At 47.3% G+C, this 23160-nt stretch overlaps 1 protein-coding gene across 7 annotated transcripts in view; it reads left to right on the plus strand.

Moving 5' to 3' along the window:
- Window positions 1–23160, plus strand: part of UTRN (utrophin) — a 437542-nt gene that overhangs the window by 183517 nt on the left and 230865 nt on the right. For all 7 annotated transcript variants that reach the window (XM_071218696.1, XM_058307593.2, XM_058307595.2 and 4 more), the window contains 7 exons: window positions 430–567; window positions 5479–5670; window positions 6549–6721; window positions 10115–10265; window positions 11440–11615; window positions 20706–20838; window positions 22507–22626. In XM_071218696.1, the coding sequence (XP_071074797.1) occupies window positions 430–567; window positions 5479–5670; window positions 6549–6721; window positions 10115–10265; window positions 11440–11615; window positions 20706–20838; window positions 22507–22626 (1083 nt within the window). The remainder of the gene's footprint in view (window positions 1–429; window positions 568–5478; window positions 5671–6548; window positions 6722–10114; window positions 10266–11439; window positions 11616–20705; window positions 20839–22506; window positions 22627–23160) is intronic.

Genomic DNA, 23160 nt, shown 5'->3' on the forward strand with positions numbered 1-23160 from the left:
GGTGCCACTCCTGGGCGGGCTGTGCTTTTTTTTCCACGTGGGGCGGTTCTCATTGTGGGGCGCACTCCTTGCTCATGGGGCACCCCTAGATGGGGAACACCCCTGCGTGGCATGGCACTCCTTGCGCACGGCAGCACTGCACAGGGGCCAGCTTACCACATGGGTCAGGAGGCACTGGGGATCGAACCCTGGACCCTCCATCTGGTAGACAGATGCTCTATCAGTTGAGCCATGTCTGCTTCCCAAGCTTCCTTGTATTTTAACCTAAAACGTGCATTCCTTAAGGAAAACGTGATTGCTGTCTGTCATCTGTGTTACTACCTCCTGACTTACGCTGTTCTGTGGTAGCTTTGTCCCCAGGTTGGGAACAGATGCTCACGTGGCCCTGTGCACTTTCCTTTGGAGTCAGTGTTGCCTCTTAATATTCAGGTGGACGAGGAGAGAGCCCAGATCGAGGAGGTTCTCCGAAGAGGAGAGCAGGCGCTCCACCAGCCTCTGGAGGAGAGCCGAAAGGAGAAGATCCGCCTGCAGCTGCTCCTCTTGCGCACGAGGCACGAGAGCGCCAAGGTATCGTCCCAGGAGGGTGTCAGTGGCATGCAAGCACCTGCAGGCAGGTGCGTGGCGTGGCCCTCAAGCAGGATGGACCCTCAAAGCAAATCCACTGGGCTCGTGCCTGCTTCTTCTTTCTAGTGGGGATGGCTGACCTTGAGGGGGTGGGGCCAGAGGAGCAGCATAAAACCTCTGTGCGGTCTCTGTCCCTCCAGAAGCCTCTGGAAGCTTCCAGAAGCCTCCAGAAGCTTCCAGAAGCCTGCTCCTCCTGCACGTCCATGCTCTCACTGTGAGGCCTTGGCCGCTTGAAGGTATTCTAGTTCACGAAGGACTTCACAGGCAGAGCTGACATACCTTGAATTTTCTTCTAGAAATAGGTCTGCTGCCAGCTGCCTTCGAAACGGCTGTCCTCACAACCGCTTTTTAGGGCTGGCGCCCCCGGGCTGTGCCTCAGGACCCCCTGGACTCTTACGCACCGCAATTTGTGACATGTCCCGAGCGGAACCTGCCGTCACCTTGCCCCTCCGACCTGGTTTCTTCCTTTATTCCTGTCTTAATGACCTTTAAAAAGCCCCCATCCTCTCAAGAGAGAAAGCTCAAAGAAATTCTCGACTGCTTCTGACCCTCCCCCTGGAGCGGGGATTAGAACGTCGGTTGGACGGCGCCAGGTCGGGCTCTCCTGGGTGCTGCCTGATGACCCCGGGGGCAGGCTTGCCTTCTCCAGCTCCACTCCCTCTTCTCCGTTCAGACTCAAGGTTTCCTCCGTTTGTTTTGCCTTTTGATTTCTGTTTTTTCTTACTCTAGCCCACTCCCCGTGTTTTCCTTAGACTCATTGCCCCCAATGTCATAGCTGATCGTGCAATTGCTTGACCAAAAGAACTCTTCAGGAAAATATCGTCAAGTCCAGAAAAAGCTTCACGTACAGGTCCGTCAGCATGATGGTGTGTTGTCTGCCTCAGCCTTGGCTGTACCTCTCCTCTCAGCTCCACCCTCACCCCCCACCTGCTTCTCTTTATAGTTTCCCAAACACACCCAAAATCTTGGTTCCTCTGGGAGCCTGCTGATTGTGTTCCCGTTGCCAGGAGTCATCTAATTTTACCTGAAAAATGCCTTATCTTTTAGGAGTCAGCTCCATTTTATTTGTAACATCTGCCAGATTTTATTATAGTTCTTTGTTCTATTATTACTTTTTAAAGTGTCTTTCTTTCCTAATACTTCTTCAAGTGTTCAGGCCATATATTATTCATCTTTGGCCCAAAGTAGAAATATTTCATAGGTTTTTAAGACATGCGTGGCTGTGTTTTCCCCAAGTGTGGGGATGTGCTGTCACAGGCCCACTTCATTTTGGTTTCACTAGGACTAATTGTTGTGCTAGAAATGCTTTGTGCTCATTGCACTGGGCCAAATGGTACTTCCTGTAACCTCTAGTGTCCCAGGCTGTCACCTGGCACCCCAGACGGGGGCCCTCAGCAGGCATTTGTTCCCACTCAGTTCTGGAGGCCCTGTTGGCAGGGCCGCGCTGCCTTGGAAAGTTCTGGAAGAGAATCCTTCTTTGCCTCTGTCCTGGCTCTGGTGCCCCCAGGGGCTCCCTGGCGTGTGGCTGTGTCACTCTAAGCTCTGCCTCTCTGTGGGTCCCCCATTTGTCCTTTCCCCTTCTGGTAAGGACCCCCGTCGTGTTGGGTTAGGGGTCCCACCCTCTGCTACTGCGGCCTCATCTTAAACTCATTCCATCTGCACCTGCAAGGACCCTCTTTCCAAATGAGGTCACAGACGGAGGGGCGGGGATCAGGGTGTCGACATTTTTGGGGAGCACAGTTGAGCCCAGAACACTTGACTTGTTCTTACCTGTGAGCCTTAGAATTGCACAAGAAGCTTTGACAAGGTAAGGGTGCCTCAGTTTACCCTACAGTTAGCAGGAGCTCTCAGGGAGCACCTGGGTGGGGGCAGCTTGCTAAAAAACGTCCCCAGGGTGCTGATGCAGACTCAGGGCTGAGAATCCTGTACGAGGCTCGCGTCCTTGTGGGAGACGAGTGTAAATGGCCTTTTCCCACGTGACTGCTGGGGTGTGACTGCAAAAATCCTCTATTTGTAAAATAAACCTATCAACCTTTTGTCATATTTGCCATAAATAGTATTTTCTTACTGATTTCTAGCTTGTAATTTAAAAATCTTTAATATGCCACCATTTTTACTTTCTGTGCAGCCACATGTGATTGTGTTTTTCCTTTGTGATTTCCCCCCCCTTTTCTGGATCTAGAAAAGCCTTACTCCTCCAGAGAGTTATAAATATTTAGTTCTTTTCAGTTACAGTTTTTTTCCTATGGTTTGATAGAAACAAAACTCAGAAAATGTTATCAGTTACGTTTTAAAAATAAACTCTTTAATCCACTGGAATTGGTAAGTGACATGTCCTTGCTGGGTACCTTTAGCACCAGCCAGTAGTAGATAACCATATTTCTGTGTCCTAGTGATGGGCCAGGTCTCGAGGACATTTTTTCCTCGAGGACATTTTGATTGATCACTCTCTTGGGAAAAACTCTATTTTGGGAATTCAGAGAGCAGATGTTTAAATCTGGACCTGTCTTGCTGCTGCTGCAGGAGTTGTGGAAAAATCCTAGCTTGGCCCGAGTGCCTGAAGAGGAAACAGGAACTTTCCACTTGGAATACCTTTGCCCGCCTCCCCCCATCCCCGACCCTAAGCCTCAGGCACACAGACCTGCAGACGGGCTCTCTGCTGTTTACTGAAGGCCCCTGGTCTCCAGGTCCTGCCGAGGTCCAGAAGAGCAGGTGATAACACAGACCAGGCACAGAGGGGCTGGTGATGCTAAACGAGCAAAGTCCTTTAAGCACAGACCACGTAGCCCGTTCCTGGGAGCCTTTCTTATCTTTGGAGTGCTGTGACCGCTCGGCGAAGTCTTCCAAAATTTGCCAAACTGTCTAAAATTAAAGTTGAAACCAGTTCATTCTAATTTTTTACTTTGAAAATTATTTGCCACCTTTTTATTTGAGACTGGTTCCTGAGTGGACACATTATTGAGTGCAGCATTCTTTTGTATTTGCTTAAGAAATACAATTTGTCTTAGGAATGCTTTTGGACTAGTATTTGAATGTGTGGCCACTAAGAATACAGTTACAATAGGGTTTATGTGTAACGATGTCTGTGGGTGAACTCAGGCAGTCCAGAGCTCTCGTGACCGCCGTCAGTTCCCGAGAGCAGTGAGCACAATCGGGTTCAAGAAGACGAGCCAGTGTGGCCCTCGGGCTCCAAGCCATCCTCTTGACTCAATTTCATCTTGCGTCTTGGTTTCATTTAGGGATTGGAACTGTTTTCAGGACCACTTTTTAACTCAGTGAACAAGTGTCTGAGGTGATGTTCATTACGTTGTTGAGATCAGAGAGGAAGATCATTTGGTAGACGGTTGTACAGGAGAAGCACAAGTGTCAGGGCTTTGTGGCTGCACGTGGCCGTGATGGTGGAGGCAGCACTGATGAGGCACCGCCTCGGAGGGGTGAGACCTGACACCTGGTGGGCGAGTGACCCGCCCGGGAGCGGGGTCCGTTGGTGCTCTGGCCTCCCCAGGGCAGACGTGGCCGCCCCGTCCGTCCAGCCTCAGGTCTGCCTGAGGGTGGTACTGGAAGGTCTGTTGCCTCATGTAAGTTGTCCTCTCTGACCCTGATCTCAAAGCCCAAGCTTACACACGGGTCAACCGGATATTATTTCCATCAGGTTCCCATTGCATTTCTTGTGGCTTGTGTTCTCTGTTCTAGGTTGGGGTCCATATTTAACTTACTTATATTTTCAGCAGTGAGGCTTATTGTGCTGTTTTAGAAATGGGTGGGTTAATAATGGTATTAAAGTATTTTATTTTCATCCAGAACTTCATGATTTGCAGAACTTTCTCATTTTCACAGCAACTCAGGAGAGAGGTTATGTTTCTGCATTTGCTGAATGAGTCCAGTAGGAATAAGTCTTAAAGAAAAGCTTCTCGAGCATTAACTTGTTGATTATGATAATTAATTGTGTTTAGATTTTGTCCAGCAGCAGTCTGCGGATAGAAATGAGGAAAGTGATTGTTACAGGTTTCTATAGCAATGAGGTTTAAAATATAGAAAATTAAAACTTAGTTTTCTGATTTTGGTTCATGGTATTGAATTCTTCTGTGATAGATAGAATCTTGTACATTTTATCAATTTGATCTTCTTTGTGGAGACAGTTTAAAATATGTATATTTTCATTTGCCACAGGGCTGCTAATGCCAAGTACCAGAAATGGGTTGACTTTCATAAAGGGAAATCTATTAGAGTAAAAGCGTACAGTTCTGAGGCTGTGAAATGTCCAATCAAGGCGTCGTCAGACGCTCTCTCAGCAGGGTCAGCCCCTTGTGATCCCGGCGTCCTGCACACGGTGAGGCAAGATGGCGGGCCTGCCTCCTCGCTTTCTCCTGGAGGTCAGCTCTGGGCCGTCAGGCTCATGGCTTGTCTCCTTCTGGGCCTCCTCCCTCAGCCTCAGCTCTTCTGCTTTCTCTCTGAGCTCAGCTGTGAGTGATCAGGCATGAGGCTCATCTCTTGAGCCTTGAGCTGCTCTGTGGGCCCAGTCTTGGGGGGCTTGGTTGCTCAGCTTCGGCTGCTGGAGATCTCGAGTTCTCTCTCTCACAGCGGGATCAAAATGGTGGCCTCTTCCCTTCTGTGCCTCCCTCTAGATACAGCTCCAGTGAGAGGGCAGAGACCCAAGCTGAGTCCCACCTCCCTGATGCAGTCAATCAAAAGTGATCTCATAAGGTTATCTAATCAAGGCCCCTTAACTAAATCTAATGCAATCAAAGGGTCTCACACCCACAGGAAGGAATTAGTTCAAACATCATATTTTTTTGGGGGGGGATTCACCAAATGCAAACTGTCAAGTGTTTTATTATTTTTATGTTTCTATAGGCAGTTCCTAGTCAACAGACGAAAACAGGTCAACTTGCCTCTGGAATTCGATCATCACCTCTCCCCACAGAGTACATGGCTGAAATTAACAAAGTAATACTTTCTATGGATGGCATTGAATTATCGCTAAATTCCCCAGAGCTGCACACTGTTGTCTGTGAAGACTTCTCTTTCCAGGAAGACTCTCTGAAGGTAAATCTCCAGAAGTGCATTTGAATAGCTGTAGCTGATGAAGAAATAAAGCAAGGGATTTGTAATTGGGCCTACCTAGATGATCTATAATATTTTAAATTTGTGCCGAGGAATTAGTAACATGTCTGAGTAACCAACCTTTCTTGTGTCCATCAATGAAGTATCATAAAAAAATTTTAATTTTTTTAAAGTATGAATTTTTAAGTGTTCACAATTAGTAATTCTTTGCGAAATCAGAGGCATTTTATGTCAAAACACACACAAACCATATTCCTATTGTATAAATTTGATTAACGTTGACCATACCATCTGCAGTGACTTAAGATTGGCTGCTGATGGGTGGAGAATGGCATATTGATTGCCAGTTAATTAGGAGGCCGGAAGTTTAACTCACAAAACTGTTAAATTCCATCAAGGTTTTTTGACATAATTTGGTTGACTTTATGACTGGGTTCTGCATTTAAAAAATTACAATTATAGGAAGTAATGGATTGAAAAAGTGAAGTCATAATAGAGTCACTGATAGATTTCATAGGTTCGATAGCACATTTCTGTCATTTGCACTAGCATTATCAGGATTTGCAAATATAAGTAATACCAGCTTCAAGCACTCCATTACTTTTTACAGAATATTACTGAAGCTTTTTATATGTTATCTTGTCTGGGATGATTTTTTCCTGCCATTCATATTTTATGAAGCATTCTACAAACTAAGGCCAATACAACGTATTATCTTTAAGAGTTTCCAGTTTGGATAAGCAAAAATTATGGTACTGCTTTATCATCTTAAATTAGTGTTATGCAATAAAAATTTTTGTCCATTGGAGATTCTACTCTATTTTACTTGACTTTATTAATGTATGATGATGTATTTGTAGACTATCAAAGACCAGCTGGACAAACTCGGAGAGCAGGTTGCAGCCATTCACGAGAAGCAGCCCGACATCATCCTCACGGCCTCTGGACCCGAGGCTGTTCAGATCGGGGACGCTCTCACTCGGCTGAACGCCAAGTGGGACCGAGTTAATCGGATGTACAATGATCGGAAAGGGTAAGTGTAGATGAAATCAGTGTTCCCCGATTTTAAAAGAAGGCCGGTGAACTGAAAGAGGTCAGGGGTACAGGAGCTGGCGGAGCACGCGTTTCACTCGCTTGTGATTACGTGCGTCCTATTGGATAGCGTGGGTTGAGTGTAGTTCCCTGAAGAACAAAGATTCTGGCCACTCATAGGTCAACGCCTACAACTGGATATCTTAGCAAATGGGGTACCTTCAGTTTTTCATATCTAAATGTTGTCAACATTCTTTAAAAATATTTGAAAAGAATTTCCATTAATATTCAGTTTCTTCACACACTTGTCCATATGTGGTTATCCTTTCGTATAATTTTTTTGAGAGACTATTTTTGACCTTCTTCTTTACTAGGCTCTGTCCATGCCCATTAAAAGGTAGAAATCAAAACTGGCAGGATTTTTATTCTCAGTGTGTATGCAGCGGGACTGTCAGTTATTGTAGAGGAGGAAGGAAGCACAACCGGGCATTTTAGAGACACAGAAAGCTAGGGGACATGTTTTATACAGTTATTTATTTATTTTTGGTCTACTTTTATCATGTCAGTAAACAGTCTTTGAAAAGATAACTTTAGTGGCCTTATAATATATTCCCTTGCATGGATATATCTGTTTTTTAACCATCCTAGTACATTTAGAGACTCCCCTTCTACATACGTCTTTATCCATATTTCCGGGTGTGTCATTTGGCTTGACTATTAGAGGAAGACTAACTGGTTAATGAATAGTAGCAGTTGAAGGCTCTGGGCTGCATCACCGATTGGTTTCCAGAGCCCTGCCTGTCGTAGATGGGAGGTGTTCCCGGCTAGTGAATCCTGGCTGACACTGACAAGGTTTTCTTTTTTTGCAAAGTGGGGGAGGGCTTTATAGCAATTGATCACATCTTCATTTATCCTCATTTATTGGATTTCACTGGAATTTCAATCTTCTTGTATATGTTTATTGCTCTCAATCTTATTTCTTTTCAATTGTTTACTCTTGCCCTTTTTCTATTGTGCTGTTACTACTTACCATTTTGTAAAAGCTTTTTCCCACATTGAGTATAACAATTATTAGAATTTTTTGTATATTGCTTAATTATTCACAGTGTTCGTGTGCCCTTTAATTTTGTTAAATGGTGTTTTTGGACATATCAAAACATTACTGTCTTAGTCAGCCAAAGGGGTGCTGCAGCAAAGTACCAGACAGAATTCTTTTGGCTTTTATAAAGGGTATCTATTTGGGGTATAAGCTTACTGTTACCAGGCCCTAAAGAGTCCAACTCAAGGTACCATAATAGGTACTTTCTCGCCCAAAGTCTGTTGCAATGTGTTGACACAAGATGGTGGGCGATGTCTGCCAGGGCTCAGCCTCCTCCTTCCTTTAAGGCTCCATGGTCCCAGCTTCTTCCAGTCTCAGCTTAGGCTGGTATACAGCTCATCTCTCTTCCGGGGGCTTGTTTCTTTCCAGGCTCAACTGCTCTGCTCTCTCCACAAGGTCAGCTCAGGCTCTCTCTCTTCCTGGGGCCTCTGCTGTGTCCATGGAGCTGTCTCTCTTCCTCTGTATCTACTCCTGTGTGAGGGCCTATTTTACCACCCACCAAGTGGGCAGGGATATAGCCCTGCACGCTGTAATGACATGGCCGAATCACAGCCCTAATCTTGATTTAATCAAGCAAACATAAAGCCTTTGAATTTAAATCAGTCAAAGGGTATCATGCCCAGAGGAATAGAACAGTTTACAAATATAATATCTCTTTTTGGAATTCATAAGTAATATCAAACTGCCACAGCATTATAGTTTTTTTTCAATCTGGTCAGGGAAGTTTTCCCTAAATAACTTTAAAAATCATACTCCTTTTCTAGATTTATTGTTTCAGTAAATTTTTTTTTCAAGATCTTTTTTTTGGTCTTTATTTTTTTAATGTTACATTAAAAAAATATGAGGTCCCCATATATCCCCCACCCCCCTCACCCCACTCCTCCCCCCATAACAACAACCTCCTCCATCATCATGAGACATTCATTGCACTTGGTGAATACATCTCTGAGCACCGCTGCACCTCATGGTCAATGGTCCACATCATAGCCCACACTCTCCCCCAGTCCACCCAGTGGGCCATGGGAGGACATACAGTGTCCGGTAACTGTCCCTGCAGCACCACCCAGGACAACTCCAAGTCCCGAAAACGCCCCCACATCACATCTCTTCCTCCCACTCCCCACCCCCGGCAGCCACCATGGCCACTAGATTAGTGACACTAGGGACATTTCATTCCTTTTTAACACTAGCATTACCTTTATTATGTAAAACTAAAGTATTGTTAGGGAGCCAAGATCTCATCTATAGCTCTTCTGGCTCCACTACACGTAACAAAAGAGATAGAAGAAAAGAGTCTGGAGGATTGTGTGCTCCTGCTATGGCAGCCTGGGAGTTTTTCTTTCATTTCAGTTTTCTCACGATCTCAGCAGGCGGCTGTCCCCTTGCTCTGAGCTGGCACTCAGAATCACTGCCACCTGAGCTCGCGGCGGGCGAGGGGATGTCAGAGCCCCTTGGCCTCTCGCTCTGTGCCGGCTGTGACCCAGGTGTTTTGGGACTAGAGCACTTTCTTTCTTGGTAGCAAGAGTAGAATAATTCATCATATTTACTTTTCACTGCCTTTGAAATGTCACGTGTTTGAAGTTGGGTGTGTTAACACGCCTGCTGCTTATCAGTCTTGATTTTCCAAACCCGAGAAGGCAGTTTCCTAAGCCTCCGTGTAGTCTCTCCAGTTAAAGAGCTGAGTGTGTGCGTGTGTGCGTGCGCTTGTGTGCGCATGTGTGTGCGTGTGCGGAGGGGTAGGACGGTAAGGCTGGGGAGGGGTAGGAGCCAGGGGGCAGGTAACTTGGCTCCATGTGTGCGTGCATGTCAGCGAGTGTGCGTATGAGTGTGCCTGTGAATGTGTGAGTGTGCACGTGTGTGTGGGAAAGGGGGAGAGTGGGGCCGAGAGGGCTAGAGGAGGGGAAGCAGACAGGGGCAGGGAGCTTATGTGTGTGTGAGTGTGCACATGTGCATGGAAGCGTGCCTGTGAGTGTGTGCACGTGCATGTGTGTGGGAGTGGGATGGAGAGGGCTGGGGAGGGGAAGCAGTCAGGGCAGGGAGCTTTGTTCAGTGTGTGTGTATGCGCATGTGGGTATGCACATGGGTGTGAGAGTGCATGTGCGTGTGCATGAGTGTGAGGGGCGTGCTGGGGCGCCGGCTCCCTCGGCCTGCCCGCCTGGATCCCGCCGCTGACCCTGGCCTTCTCCGGCGGTGTGTGTGCCCGAGACCGACCTGGGCGCCTCGGCTCTGCTGGGCTCTGCGTGTCCCGAGGGGACTTGCGTGGGCCGAGTCCATCGCCGCCCTCTCCTCCTGCAGGAACCTCGACCGGGCGCTGGAAGGCTGGAGGCAGTTCCACGGCGACCTTCACGACCTCACCCAGTGGGTGGCCGAGGCGGAGCAGGTGCTGGCCGAGACCCGCGCCCCGGACGGCAGCCTGGACGTAGCGGGAGCCAGGCTCCGCCAGCGGGTGAGTGCGCGCCCTGCAGCCAGTGCCTGGCGCTCAGGGTTTCGGAAGCCGCGGGCCAATGCGATAAATTTTCACGAGTATATGGACAGTTTGGGATTTTATTCTAGTGCTACTTTCCAGTTGAGAAGACTTAGGGAAATTCAGTCCTTTGTATTTTTAACCCGAATTTTACAAAGAAATTGAAATATACTCTTTAGTGGCCTAGGGGAGAAACAAATTTATTTGCTTTGCCTGTTTTTCTCTATCTTTTTTTTAATCTTGGGCATCAGGACCAGGATGGGGAAGGGTTGAGGCCCAATGTATTTTTGATTTTCAGATTATTCAGAATGAATTTTGTAAAATTTTGTGCCCCAGACTCTGTCAGGGACAGACTTTTAGAGTGTGTGTGTACCTCCTCACGCTCTTCTGTGCTGAAACACGCAGGTGACTCTTCTTACTTTGTGTGATTGAGGCTTTCTATGGAAGTAAGTTCTTTCTGTGTGTGCTGCCGCCGCCTTGTGCCAGCGCCCAGGGGAGGAGGACACGGGCTGCGTCGGTTCTGCTGGTCAGAGCCGTCTTTAGAAATAGTGGCAGAGTGCGGACGGAATTTCAGAATGGCCTATGTTAAGAATAGTTCCTCTTTCCTGAGTTTTCAGAATCTATTTTACGTAGAAGGGTCACGGTCTTGTTTTTCTCATGGCTACGTTGCTGCGCTCTTATTTGCGGAGTTATACCTGAGTGTTTAAATCTAACATTTAAAATGTCCCTTTAGTCCACTGATGTGAAATTCACAGCCCAGAGATGCGGCGGCTTAAGAAAAACACACGTTGCATTGACCTCCCCTTGGCGGGACGTGGGGAAGGTGGCAGCCGGGGGTCCTCTTTTCTGAAGGATGCGTTCAGACACATGTTTGGAAGACAATAAGCAGTTCCCGTGACCCAAACCTGATGGGCCAGGGAAGCAGCTGCCGCGTGCCTCGTGCTGCCGGCTGTCCTTCCTCAGTGTTTCGTCTGGTGACATTCGTGAGTGTGGATGTCACAGCGGAGGTCAGCGAGCCTTCCCTCTGAAGCGCGATTACGCCGTTCTCACACCTCTTCCACGAGCGTGAGATGCCGTCCCTCTAGGGCTCACGTTGGCGCCACGATGCTGCGCCTTCTTGGCGCCAAGCGGGACATGGGGCCTCGTTCTCTTCCAGGAGCTCGAAGAGGGCGTGAGCAGCCACCAGCCTGGCTTGGCGGCACTCAATGCAGCCGGGGACGGGCTAGTGCAGACCCTCTCGCCCGCGGACGGAAGCTTCCTGAAGGACAGGCTGGCCGGCTTAAACCAACGCTGGCGTGCCGTCGTCGCTGAAGTGAAGGAGAGGCCGTGGAGGTGAGTTAGCTGGGCTGCGGCCCCGGCGCAGGTGCGCCAGGCACGTCAGGCCGGTTCACGCCTCCGTGTGGACTGACGTCCAGCGGGATCTCCTGGTGCGCCAGCCCCGCGCTGCCCCTTGCTCCAGTCCCTGCGAATGAGCCGTCTGTAGTCTCACTCTTCTCCTGACAGAGCAACCCTATGAAAAAAACCCCCATGCCTTTGGCTTTGGGCTTTGTGCTGTGGTAGGTGAATATGTGGCAGCAGCTGGGAGGAGCGGGGCGCACACGCCGGCCCAGGCTGTGGGCCTGGGGGGAGGTCCCAGGGCCCCCTGCCCACGTCCTGAGCGAGCTGCTGCCCACGAGGTCGGCTGTAGTGGTGGAGGGCGTGCCCCACGCTCTGGAGATGGCGCAGGCCCCTGTCCTCCCTGGGTGGGCAGTGTCGTGAGCTGCTGCCCGCTCCGACGACAGGGCTTGTGGCGGTGTTTCCAGGCTGCAGACCTGCGTGTTTGATCACAGTAATGTAATGCTCCACGTTGTGCACGGTGACTGAGAAACAACACCCTGAATGTAAAGCGACAGAAGCGTTGATTTGGGGGCTTAGAATTGTGATTTGGGGTGCACAGACCCCCGGAGCAGCCCAAATTGTACCCCGAGGTAGGGCTGTCAGACAACAGTCTCTAGAATGGAAAAGAGGAAGGAAAAAGAAGAGGTTGGTTAGGGCAAGGGTCTTAGAGATAGGACTTTCTTTTTCAGAAAGGAAACAGTTTTATTAGCTGCTGAGCTTGGATTCACAGCAGCTGGTTTTGGGATCTCTGGGGTGGCTCCAGGGCCTTTCTGTAGACACAACTCATTGCTCCATTTTAAGTCTCTTAGCCTAAGTTACACCGTTTATATTTCACATTGACATGGTTTTATGTTATACTTGAAAACTATGTGTAGTTATTTTCTAAGACTGTCAAAATATAATGGAAGTTTGCTAACTTACCTAATGAATTCCATCTCCTGGATGACCTTTTCATAGTTAAAGGTAGGTCTGGGTGCCATTTTGTAAGTCCAAGGGATATTTTTTCCCCTCTTAACTTTAACTCTGTCTCTTGTAACAGACTTTTCCTGATAGTCTGTTTTGTCTGTAATTAACATTCTATCCAATATCTGCCTTTTGATTTGAGACATTAATCCGTTTCCATTTAGGAAACTACTGATAAGGCCAGGTTTACTTCTGCCACTTTGCCAACACTTTTTTGATCCTTCCATTCCTCCATCACTGCCTCCCTTTTGCTCTGATTATCATTTCTAAAGAGGCATTTCAATCACTTTTGCTTTCCCTCATGTAGATATGTCAGAGATTTTCCTTATAGTTACCATGGGGATTTTGTGAAGATACTGAATCTTTTACAATTGGATTTGTTTATTTTTAGTTTTTGTCTTTATTTTTTTAATGTTACATTAAAAAAATATGAAGTCTCCATATACCCCCACCCTCTCACCCCACTCCTCCCCCCATAACAACAACCTCCTCCATCATCATGAGACATTCATTGCATTTGGTGAATACATCTCTGAGCACCACTGCACCTCATGGTCAGTGGTCCACATCATAGCCCACACTCTCCCACAGTCCACCCAGTGGGCCATGGGAGGACATACAGTGTCCGGTAACTGTCCCTGCAGCACCACCCAGGACAGCTCCAATCCCCAAATATGCCTCCACATCACATCTCTTCCACTCCCTACCCCCAGCAGCCACCATGGCCACTTTCTCCACACCAATGCCACATTTTCTTTGATCACTAATCACAACAGTTCATGAATAGAATATCAGTAAGTCTACTCTAATCCATATTCTATTCCTCCATCCTGTGGACCTTAGAATGGTTGTGTCCACTCCACATCTATATCAAGAGGGGGCTTAGATTCCACATGGATGCTGGATGCAATTCTCCTGCTTTCATTTGTAGGCACTCTTGGCTCCATGGTGTGGTGGTTGACCTTTTTCACCTCCATGTTAGCTGAGTGGGGTAAGTCCAATAAACCAGAGCATAGGAGTTGCAAGTCTATTGAGGCTCAGACTCTGGCTATCACATGGTCAGTCCAGAGATTCAGGTACCCTGGGTATACACTATACCCCAGCACCAACTACAGATCTGGTAAAAGTAATAGGAGAGGCTTGTGGACAAAGATCACATCTGAGTCCAGCTCCATCACACAGAAACATAAACTCCAAAGTAGGACCAACTGACATGGCACTGAACTCCATCTGCCATGACCATAGAACCTGTGGGTCTCTGTAGCCCTCAGAAGAACCAATACCTGGAGTTGTATCTACTTTATCTGTCTCTGGGACTCTGCTGAGGTATGCATAAGGGTGACCCCTCTGATAACCTCCCGGCTCTTTTTGGAGACTCAGCCATATAAACTCATTTGTCCTTTCCATTCCCCCTTTTATTCAGGTCAAAAAGCATTTTTAAGTCCTGGTATTATTATGTAGACTGAGATATTCTGCTGGTCCGAGTTGACCCTTTTATTCAAGGTCATTTTCTAGTTACATCATCAGCTGGTTACTTGGTAGTAATCCCTCAGTGCCAGGGAGGCTCATCCCTGGGAGTCCTGTCCCATGCTGGGGGGAAGGCAACGCATTTACATGCTGAGTTTGGCTTCGAGACTGGCCACATTTGAGCAACACAGAGGCTCTCAGGAGGTAACTCTGTGGCACCCTGCAGCTCTAGGCCTTGTTCTTCTTTCAGGTGCATGGGCTTACAAGCATAGTCATTAGAATCAAGGGCTCACTGTTGGACCTTCCTTCTTTTTTGGTCTTTGCTGTTATACTTGGGGGATTGTTGCTGTTCCTTTAGGGACTGTGATACAGCTCCCCTGGCTAGGAACTCAGCACTCCCTCAGTTGTTGATTTTAATTGTAACCACTATGAAAATATCCAAACATTTTTATGTACCCTGGAGAACTCCCTGCCAACCATGTGTCCCTTGTCAGTAACATCCCACACCAGTATTCCTCCCCTGCCATTGTTGAACCTCTCTGTGATCCAAAACTTCTTCAATAATGAAGCCCAATATATTGCCAGGTTCCATTAATAGTAAAGTGGAATATAGTGATGAGTTTAAAGGTTAGATATAGAATACATATTAATTTAGAAAAATTAAGGTAAAATATATTGGGGTATCAAAAAATTAAAAAATGCAAAAGCTTTGTTTTTGATGTTTTGCCTTCCATCACTGCGATAAGTGTTGCTTGTATGGAAATTGGCAAGGCAGCTTCTTCCATCTTTTCCTCAGTGTCTATGTCCTTTCTTTTTCTTTTTTTTTTCCTAATTATTAAGCTTATCTTCACAAATGTTTTAGATCACAGTAATTCATATATACAATATACAGTACTCCCTCATATCCAACATAAAACCCTTTTCCCTTCCACAGCAATAATCTTTTTACATATTCATACTATATTTACTGAAACCGATATACAGATATTGAGACAATAGGTTTCAAACAAGGTAACATTTGGGTTTACATTGTAGTTTATATTTGAGACTATACACATTTCTAAATTTTTAGTTATCTTATGATTTACATTTTAGCTTATCAGCCCCTATATATTTTTGATGTAATTTAGCATGTCTTATATCCATCCTTGCATACTGTTGTGGAACACTTCTATTACCCACACAGTTACATTGGTTCCATCTATTCAATACCTCTCTCCCCCTCCCCTTAGGGCCCACAGTGACAGTCAATCTTCATTGCTTGAAGGACCATGTTCAGAGATACTTGCAGCAGTGTTGAGGGCTTGACGTGCTCAACTGCCCTAATGCATTGGGAGCCACCATTTTTCTCGAGAGATACAATTCCCTCTATTTGAGAACATCAGTCCTCCCTAGGATGTGGGTATACCTTCACTCTCATTATATGGGTCTCTATCCAATGATATAACCCACTGTGGCAAAATGAGCACTCACACACTCCCCAGGAGCCTGTCTTGAGTTGGATTATCCCCTTTAAGCATCTTAAACAGGTAACCTTCCTTATTATATTTTTGAAAAAGTTTTTTCAGCATTATACTCTCAACCAAATACCTGACAATCTCCTATGTTCATATGTTCCTCCCCCCTCCCCCCAATTTCTTGGGCAATATTACCCATCCTCCCATCCCTTGCCCCCCTCAAGCACGCAAAGCGCCACCCAAAGGTAACCCTATGGCCCCTTTTACAATTGGATTTGTATTGGCTCGATCTTCACTTCAGTAACCTGGCATACGCAGTGCCTGTATCCCTCTCCCTCCCAAGAATGCTGCTCATGTCACACATTGCCCCTTTTTGTATTGTGTGCACGATAACAAAGATTCACTCTTGTTTTCATGCATTTCAATTTTCAGCATTGTAAGAAGTAAAAGACAGCACTACAAAGGAAAAGGGAAACAGATCTTGCGTACACATTTACACATACTTTTATTCCTGGAGGTTCTTATTTCTTCACCCAGCGTTGAGATGCTGTCTTGTGCCCTTCCTTTTGTCTGGAGAAGTCCCTTCCGCGTTTCTTCTACGGCAGGTCTAGGGGTAATGGGCTCTCTGCTTTGTGTTTGTCTGGAAATGCCTTGGTTTTTCCATCTTTTTTGAAGGAAAACTTTGCCAGGTATATTGTGCGCAGGTAATGGTTTTTTCTTTCAGCACTTCATATAATGCGACATGCCCCTTCTCTCTTGCGGTTTTTGGTTCTTTCTTCTTGGCAGTGGTTTGACCGTAGAGGGTGCATCTGCCTGGGCTCATCCTGCTTGGGTTCGTGGAGCAGCTGGGGTTGAGTGCTCATATCTTCCTTCACATGCAGGACGTTGTCTGTTATTCTTTTTTCCCCATATCTTTCTGTCCCTTTCTCTCTCTCCTCCATCTGAACCCCATGACACACATTTTGGAAAGCTTGACGCTGTTCTACAGCTTCCTCAGACTTTACATTTTTATTTTTTTTCATTCTCTTTTTCTTTCTGCTCTTCAACCTGGCCAATCCCAATTGTTTTTATCTTTTACGTGTTGTGGTCCTGTCATCTTCCTCCTCCACTCTGCTCTTGCATCCTCTATTGAATTTTCCACTTTAGTTACTGTGCTTTTGGGGTCTAGAATTTCCATTCGGTTCTTCTTTATAATTTCAATGTCATTGTTGTAATTCTCGTTTCAGTCTTATATGCTTTTCCTGATCTCCTGTAGCTCGTTGTCCATGCTTTCCTTTAGTTCATTGATCCTATTTATGAGGCTTAATTCTGAGAATTTGGATTAATAACTCCAGAGACTGTGCCTCTTCTGAAATATTCTCATATTCTTTCTCTCCTGTCACTTTGCCTCCTTTCCTGTCTCCTTGTATGTTTTCTGACGTTTTGTTGACAACTGGACCTTCTGTGTTTCACGTTGTGGTTACTCTGAATCTCTAGTTCCCTCACTCTTTAGTCCATCAGACTAAGAACAAGGAGGGGAAAATGAAAAAGAAAGGAAAAGAAAAAAAGAGAAAATACTAAAAAACAGGAAGCACCCACCCAAAAGAAAAAGGAAAAATATCAAGGAAAAAATAACAAGGGAAGAAACGTAAGGATGTGCCCTGCCTCCCATCGCCCGTGTGTGGCTGGGAGCCCGAAGCTGCTGCTCTGGAGGCCAAGCCCGGCCGGCCGCCCTGCAGGCCCCTCACAGATCCACCCGAGGCAAGAATGTCAAGTTTAGAAAGGAATAAAACCACAAAAAAAGGCAGAAGAGAGGCAGAGGCGTGCCGGCTCTGCGTGTGCCCATAGGTGCCCGTGTGGGGGCCGAGGACGCTGCTTCCGAGAGAAGCCGAGGCCGTGTCCCCGTCCCTCAGGGAGGGCCACCGAGAAGAGGAGAGGAGGACGAAGCCTGACGCGGCCGGTTGCCCTGGGCTGCCCGGAGGGCACGGGAGCCCCGAGCTCGGCTGTGGCCTCGGGGCCAGCTGGGCAGGACGCGTCCACGCAGCCGGAAGGGGCGGGAGACCACGGCCCGCCCTGCAGGCCAGGGGCAGTGGGAGCAGGAGGGGCTCAGCCCTGGCTCCCAGAGGCTTCCTCAGCCCGGCCAGCTCCGGCGGCAGCTGTGCCCCAGGGCCGCGCGGTAGGGGTCCCCGGTGCAGCCCCCATGCCCAGGCCGAGCCGCACCTCTCGCCGCCCGCCCCCCGATTCCGCGTGGCCGTCCTGTCTGACCCCCTGGCGAACCCCGGGCTCTTTTTCCCTTTCCTGGTGGAGGGAGTGATTTGCAGAACTCCCTACTGCACAGTCTCGCGCCTCGGGGAGTGGTCCTGGGCTGGGTTTGGAGCCCCTGAAGGAAGTTCCCACACATTCCTTCCAGGCAGGGCCTTCAGGGGAAGAGGGAGAACTGGTGAATGGGGGAGGCTTGTCCAGAGGCTGTCCAGGCGTGGCTGGAGAGGAGGGGCAGGGCAGGGAGGGGCAGGGAGGGGCAGGGGTAGGGGCAGGGCAGGGAGGGGCAGAGGCAGGGAGGGGAAGGGAGGGGCAGGGAGGGGCAGGAGCAGGGCAGGGAGGGGCAGAGGCGGGGCAGTGCAGGGGCAGGGGCAGGGAGGGGCAGTGAGGAGCAGGGGCAGGGAGTGGCAGGGAGGGGCAGGGCAGGGCAGGGGCAGGGCAGGGAGGGGCAGGGAGGGGCAGGGCAGGGGCAGGGAGGGGGGCATGGAAGAGCAGGGGCAGGGCAGAGGCAGGGCGGGGAAGAGGCGGGGCAGGGTGGGGCAGGGCAGGGGCAGTGCAGGGGCAGGGAGGGGGGCATGGAAGAGCAGGGGCAGGGCAGAGGCAGGGCGGGGAAGAGGCGGGGCAGGGTGGGGCAGGGCAGGGGCAGGGCAGGGGCAGGGAGGAGCAGGGGCAGGGCGGGGCAGAGGCAGGGAGGGGCAGGGAGGTGTAGGGCAGAGGCAGGGAGGGGCAGGGGCCGGGCAATCCCGGGGCCAAACGTGCCATGCTGGTGAGTTTGCAGGGGCGGCCCCCAGCTGAAAATGGTCCCCTCCTGGGCCTTCTGGAGCGCTGTCCTCCTGGCAGGCAGTGACAGTCACGCAGAGCTACCCCTCTAAGGACTGGAGCTGTCAGAAAAGGACAGCTGCTTTCAGAAGTTACACGGTGAAGCAGTGCGTGTTTAACTCACTTTCTCAGATGAGGAAAGAACAACGCAGCTCTTCTCCTGATAGCCTGTACTTTGACTAAAGCAGTATTTGTTTTCATAAATTCATGTTAAGCTTCCCTTCAGGCATGTCTTAAATTGGGGCCAACTTGGAATTTAAGAGCCCGGTGCCCGTCTCTTACCAGGTCACGGAGAATTAGCATCTAGTTCAGGCTCTCCTTGCTGTCCAGTGCTGCTTGGTAAACATTTGGTGACAACTTAGGAACGATGGTGTTATTCCTTAATGACCAATTGTTATCTAGAGTTTCATTATGAATTTATAACTTATTTTTACTCTTCTGGATAACTTCTAAAATGTAGATTATATTGAAGTAATTTGCAGATGACACCTTTATGAGTGTAACGTGTCTTAGTTTAATTATCTGATAACGTTGATTTCTTTCATAGATTTATTTTCAAAGTACTAAATTATTCATGATTACAAAATGCTGGAAATTCATTCCAACATTTCTTTGGAAAGCAAATGGTCTATAGTATTTTGTGTGTTTCCAAAATTGTTATTTATGTTAAATACTCTGCCATACAAGAGATAAAATACCTAATTAGTAGTCATAACATTTAGTACTATTGCTTAATTTTTTTTTGCATCTTGAAGCAGTGGTCTCTCCTGGTATACATTTAAAAATGAAAACTTTGCAGTGATTTTCATCAGGTTTTTTTTAACATTAAAATATTCTTCAAATATTATTGACTTTCTTATTCAGTATATATTGAGCTTTTTATTATGTGTATTGCATCATTATGTTAGGACTTTTTGTGATTAAAAAGAAAAAGATGTATTCCTAAAAATGTGAATTATTATTAGAGGTGCCACAATATCATCTGTTAAAAATTGCATGTCGTTGTTAAAAAAGCAACTGTAATAACTAGCAGCAGGTATAGGAACACCTGCCATTTGTCCTGCTCTTAATACTTTCAAGCCTTTTATAAAAATTTGTCATGTGAAATATAACCGTGTTTTCATCTTCTGACAGATGGTTTATATTCTTGTATATGTTATTCTTAAACTTTCAAAAGGTGTAATCAAGGCAGTTCCTTTTTCTGTTCATCAGATTATTTGTTCTCATTATATTACTTTATTGATTCTTTTTTTTTTTTTGAGGTAGTGAGCTGGGGATTGCCCCCAGGGCCTCCTAAGTGGGAAGCCCACCACTGAGCCACATTGTCTCCCTCGAGTTGTTTTTTTTGTTTGTTCGTTATGCTTGTTATTTACTTTTTCGTTTTTTTTTCCTTGGAGTCCCCGGGGGCTGAACCTGGGACCTCCCACGTGGGAGGCAGGCACTCAACTGCTTGAGCCACATCTGCTCCGTTCCCTTAAAATTTTTGCTTTTTCTAGAATCTCTTTTTATACTTTGGTGCTGTATTCAAATATAATACTTACTTTAGTGAACAAATGAAGTTTTCATTTTCCCTGTCTTTTCTAAAGCTGGACACTTTTGCCAGTGCTTAGCGCCTTGCCTTTTTCTGGCCTTTTCTCTCCTATGAAGAGAGGAATAGTTTCACGTAATCTGAACGATGTGTTATAAAATGATGCATTTCTTTCTCCATGGCCCACTTGAGAATTATGTGCTTTTCTTTCTTATTTAAGTAGGGACATACTCATTTTATAAAATTACTGTCATGTTTTACAGTAATATCCAACTTAAAAAGTCCTTCGCATTAAAGATCTTTATGATTTTTCATGAAAAGAAACAGTAACGTTCTTTAGTCACACTATTTTTGAACTTAAGGTAAAACTCTTCTTTGCTTGTATTATGAAATAATCTTTGGCACTGCCACGTGGGCACCTTACCACCAGCACTCGTTCAAAAGCTGTTATTAAAGTAATAATTGGAGACTTTTTCTTTGGGGCCTACTGTGTCAGGATATCCGGAGCAAGACGCACGGCGTGCTGTTTAATTGGTTGAGCCTTCTCATTGTTTTCCACTCGTGCCCTTTCAGGCTCAAGGGAGAGAGCAGGCAGGTGCAGGAGTCCAGATCGCGGCCGGAGGAAGTGGCCTGCGGGCTGCCCGGGGCCGAGGGGGCGCTGCGGAGGCCGGGCCCCGGGCGGGGGCAGCACCGGCAGGAGCGGACGGTGAGTGGGCGCCCGCGCTGGCCAGGCCTGCGGGGAAGGGCAGGGGGCCCCGTGCGTAGGGGGGATTGGCGAGCTCGAGAGAGGAGTGTTTTTATAACAGCAGTTAGAATTTTGGCACCGCTGATGGCAAGCCTGGGGTGTCTGTGTCCATCTGAGGGTTTTTTTTTTTCATATAGACGTAGTCATTTTAGAATATAATGATGCTGGGAAGCATAGTTTTTTGATTTTAGATTTGGAAGATAATTCCTGTTTATTTTTTATGAAATCGTTCCTGGAAAAGACTAAGTGACTCAGTGACCACGGCAGCTTAGCGGCCTGGGTGTGGTAATCAGGTTTCCTCTGTTAGTGTGCAACCTGCAAGAACTGTGTGTCGTCGTATGTGCAAAGAGACCGCGAAAAGGTAGCTGGGCTGCCATCTACGTACAGTCAAATACCTATACATTTTTTCTTCCATGTGTATTTTTATTTCTGTGTTAAGGGCTGTAATACTTGTACAGCAGTATGCATAATACACTCACATTTAAAAAACATGTGTGTGCATGAGTGTGCACTATGTGTGCATGTGTACACAGTGTGCGCCATGCAAAGCGGGTCTGAAAGCCTACCTAATTTGATAAGAGATTTTGGTTATTTTTTGTTTTATATAGCCCAATGCAATTTGAATGAGTCTTAGAAGTACATGTTGTTAAGATATTTAAGGAAATTTATATAATTAAATTTAAAATTAAAAATTCTAATTGGAGAAAAATAAAGTACATTTAATATTCTAAAATACATAAATATTTCTAAGTCTTTGTTAAATTTTGGCAAGAGTTTATTAGCTGCTTTTCATAATGTGACACATATCTAACAAATATAATACTATTGTTTTTTTTTTTTCTAAAAACTTGAGTGGTTTTCTTGGAGTGTCCCTTTTGCAAACTGTTTTGGGGTGACAGAGGGTGGGTGGGAGAGTGGGGCGGGTCGTACGAGCAGGTGGGGTCAGATGTGAGCTGTGCCCAGGGCCCTTTTTTGCCATTCACTAGCGCAGACACCATTTCATTATCCAAGAGCAGCGTGGAAATAGCATTTAATGCGACCCTGTTCAGAGCGAGAAAGTGTGTTGGGCACACCTGCACACGCACATGCCTGCACACCTGCACATGCCTGCCCGCCTGCACACGCCTGCACACCTGCACATGCCTGCACATACCTGCATATGCCTATACACACTTGCATATGCCTGCACATACCTGTCCAACCTGAACGTGCGTGCATGCATCTGCACAACTTGCTCATGCCTGTACGTGGCTACACATGCCTGCACACACACTTGCATTCTTGCACACACCTGCTCGTGCACACACTTGCATTCTTGCACACACCTGCACAACCTGAACATGCATACACACCTTCACATACTTGCACACATCTGCTTACACACACACTCGCGTGTTTGCACATGCCTGCACAATCTGAACGCACATACGCACACTTGCACACACCTGCACGCCTCCTGGAGGTGTGTTCTTCTCTGTCAATCAGTTAGAGCTTATGAACCTGAGTTTATCTTCCACCTAAGAAGTGAGGAGCCCACACTCATCACACACTTGCCAAGAAGTCTCCTGGTATGAACCTGTCTCTGCCGGGCGTGGCCGTGCCTCACCTTCTTCTCCTCCAACCCTGTAGGACGTAACCCAGGAGGCGGACGTGCACGCTGAGAGGCTCAGATGGCGGAGCAGGACGGAACTGGAGACGCTTTCAGATGGAAGTCTGAGCTCCCAGGAAAGAGAGACCATTTCAGAAAGCGTGAGTGCCGTGAGCATGACGTGGAGTAAGGTGTGCCCACAGCTATCTGCTGTCCTGTCGGGGGGCACTCTTTCCTCAGACTTGTGCAGCCCAGTCCCACAAACAAGGGCTTCGAGCCTGGAGTGCAGACGTCCACACTGCGGTGCCCGCAGGGCCGCCCTCGCTGGCAGGCTGGGGCCTCCCGCCTCGCCGCGCGGCCCTCCCCGCGCCTCCAGCTCTGCTCTCCCCGCCGTATAGGATGATATACTTAGTCTGTCATAGAAACATGCATCCTCAAAGAATACTCTTTACTCTTGTGGCCTGGGGAATCTACACATTATGCACTGCATTAAGTAATGAATACATATTGGAATTTGGCAATAAAATGCCAATAATTACTTTCCACAATGACCTTACGGTAGCTCTCCGGTGTCACTCGTGACTTTTTGTGTAGGTAAGTTTATTTTCGATGCTTTTATTCACTCCATCTTTGTTTGGAGTGTCTGTGAGGTTCGAGGAGGACCGCCATGGTCGTGGCTAACCTGCCAATGAGAC

The sequence above is a fragment of the Dasypus novemcinctus genome, chromosome 11 (genome assembly GCF_030445035.2).
Source record: "Dasypus novemcinctus isolate mDasNov1 chromosome 11, mDasNov1.1.hap2, whole genome shotgun sequence".
In the NCBI taxonomy this organism is placed as follows: domain Eukaryota; kingdom Metazoa; phylum Chordata; class Mammalia; order Cingulata; family Dasypodidae; genus Dasypus; species Dasypus novemcinctus.